Source organism: Hakea prostrata, chromosome 6 (genome assembly GCF_041222555.1).
Source record: "Hakea prostrata isolate BN-2017 chromosome 6, UWA_Hpros_2, whole genome shotgun sequence".
NCBI classification, from domain to species: Eukaryota; Viridiplantae; Streptophyta; class Magnoliopsida; order Proteales; family Proteaceae; genus Hakea; species Hakea prostrata.
This window is the reverse complement of record NC_142605.1, coordinates 66,242-68,999: the sequence shown is the minus strand read 5'-3', so window position 1 is coordinate 68,999 and position 2,758 is coordinate 66,242. Positions and strand designations below refer to the sequence as shown.

General features: G+C 40.9%; 1 protein-coding gene across 1 annotated transcript; it reads left to right on the top strand.

Moving 5' to 3' along the window:
• Nucleotides 1-447: 447 nt before the first annotated feature.
• LOC149012061 (uncharacterized) lies at nucleotides 448-1,454 on the top strand. The gene is made up of 2 exons (XM_089158970.1): nucleotides 448-1,317; nucleotides 1,413-1,454. Exons 1-2 carry the CDS (start codon nucleotides 448-450, stop codon nucleotides 1,452-1,454), a joined length of 912 nt encoding a protein of 303 aa, XP_089015096.1.
• Nucleotides 1,455-2,758: the final 1,304 nt, after the last annotated feature.

Sequence of the window (2,758 nt, the reverse complement as noted above, 5' to 3'; positions counted from 1 at the left end):
TCCACAGTTCGAGTGCTCTCAAAACTCACCAAACAGAGGAGTACTGACATTCTTTATCTGATGGAAACGAAAGCTAAGTGCAGAAGAATTGAAAAAGTAAGAAAAGCATTAGACATGGACTTTTGTTTTTCAGTGGATGCAGTTGGAAAGGGTGGAGGTTTGGCAGTGTTTTGGAAAAAAAATGTTCAATTATCGGTGAAAGAAGCTTCTCTTCGAATGATAGATTGTTGGGTGACACTTCCAAAAGATATGAGCTTCTTCATCACTTTCGTTTATGGTGACCCATCTAGGCATCTTAGACAAGAAGTTTGGATTTCACTACTTGAGTTAAGTAAGAAGAGAACAGAAAATTGATTATGTACAGGAGACTTCAACTCTTTCTTAGCATGGCATGAAAAGAGTGGGGGCCCATGTAAAGGGTCTAGGGATATACAACAATTCAGAGATATGGTAGATGGCTGCAATCTAATTGATCTAGGATCCCATGGAGCACAATACACTTGGAGTAATAAGAGATTGGGAAAGGAAAATATAAGGATCAAATTGGATAGAGCCATGGCTAATCCAGAATGGTTGTTGAAGTTCCCTGAAACAGTAGTGTTTGTGGAAGCAGCTATTGCATCAGATCATGCCCCTCTCACCATTGACACAGATGGAAGAGTAACAAAAGGCAAGAGACCCTTCAGATTTGAAGCTATGTGGCTCCATAATCCATCCTGCGAGGCAGTTATACAACAAGCTTGGAATCGAACAGGAGATGAACATGAGCCCCCAATTTTGTTCAAGAAATTAAGCTGGTGTCAAAAAGACATGGAGAAGTGGAATAAGGAATGTTTTGGGCATCTACAAACTAACATTCAAAAATTGCAAAAGAAACTTGCCCAGCTTCAAAATCAAAAGGTAGCAAATGATACACAAGCGGAGGAGAACAGGCTGTCCAAAGAACTTGAAGAGCTCTTGAAATGTGAAGAAACATTATGGAAACAAAAATCTAGAATTGATTGGTTAAATGAAGGGGAAAGCAATACATCTTTCTTTCATGCAAGAACGGTGACCAGAAGGAGATCCAACAGGGTTCTAAAGCTTAAACAAGAAAATGGTACATGGTGTTCTTCAGAGGAGGAGGTCTATGAATTGTTTAAGACTATTACCAAGACCTATTCACATCAAAGGAGGTGGAGGACCATCACATTGAAGCAGCCCTTCAAGGAATTTTTGCAACAGTTACCGAGGAACAGAATATACACCTCATCTCACCACCATTGGAGGAGGAGATCAAGAGAGCCTTGTTCGATATGGGACCCCTTAAAAGCCCAGGTGTGGATGGTTTCCCCCCTCTGTTTTTTTTCAGAAATTTTGGGACCTAACACATGAGGAATTGTGCAAGTTTGTATCAAATTTCTTTACTACAGGTTTCTTCCCACAAGGAAGTAATGATACTCAAGTGTGCCTGATACCAAAGAAAGATACTCCGAGGGGGGTCGAAGATTTTCGCCCAATCAGTCTTTGGTCAGTAGCAGTTAAAGTTGCAACCAAAGTGTTAGCGACAAGGCTACATCTAGTGCTTCCGGACATCATCCCAACTTCACAGTCAGCTTTTGTAAAAGGGAGATTGATCTCGGATAATATCTACAAAGCTCATGAGGCCTTTCACTACCTCAAGGGAAGAAAAAAAGGCCAAAAATGTTTGATGGCACAAGTTAGACATGAAGAGGGCATATGATCGAGTGGAATGGAAATTTGTGGATGCTATTCTCACAAAGTTGAATTTTAGTGTCAAGTTTAGAGATATGGTGCTAAACACATTGTCATCGGTGAAATATTCATTCTTGGTGAACGGAGGGGAAAGATTCGAGATTGTCCCTGAGAGAGGCTTGAGACAGGGTGATCCTCTATCCCCAGCTCTTTTCGTGATCTGTTCCCAATGCCTCATCAACCTCATCAATCAGAAGGAACTTACACAAGAAATCAAAGGGATCAAAATTAGGGGAAGGACATCATCTCTCACCAATCTTATGTTTGCTGACGATTGCATTCTATTTTCAGAGGTGAAGTTGGAAAGTGCTCATACATTGAAGGAATGTGTGGAGGTGTATTGTCATGCATCGGGACAAGCTATCAACTTCACAAAATCTTCACTTTGTTTCAGCCCCAACACACCATCAAGGATCAAGAGATGGTTTTCCAAAATCTTCAAAGTCAAATATGGAGATGGACCGCAAAAGTACCTTGGATTACCCATGGATTTTGGAGTTTCAAAAGTTGAGTTATTCCATTCTTTGAGTGATAATATGGAGAGGAAATTCAATAGTTGGGCAAAGAAATTGTTGAACCAACCTAGTAGGGAAGTCTTACTCAAAGCCATGGCACTACCCTCCACCATCTACACCACTTCACACTTCAAGATTCCCAAAAGCAATCATGACAAAGTGAAAGCAAAGGCATCACGATTTTTTGGGGTGGTAATGAAGACAAAAATCCCATTTTTTGGATGTCTTGGAAGAGGTTGAGCAAAGGAAAGAAGAAAGGTGGCATTGGATTAAGAGATCCTCTCTTACATAACCGTGCTCTACTTTGTAAGGTAGCTTGGCGGTTATTCTCACAACTAGAGGCGGAATGGGCAAAGTTCTTCAAAGCAATCTATTTTCCTCATTGTTCCTTTCTTGAGGCCAACTCAAGAAACAACCCTTCATGGGCATGGAGAAGCATACTAGAAGGAAGAGAGGTTCTTAAACAAGGCTTATTATGGAAGGTGGGC

Excerpts from the sequence above, each read along its gene's own strand:
- LOC149012061 (XM_089158970.1), top strand. The coding sequence starts at position 448 with ATGGTAGATGGCTGCAATCTAATTGATCTAGGATCCCATGGAGCACAA. Across the intron at positions 1,318-1,412 it reads GGGACCCCTTAAAAGCCCAG|GTTTCTTCCCACAAGGAAGT; the intron begins GTGTGGATGGTT and ends TCTTTACTACAG.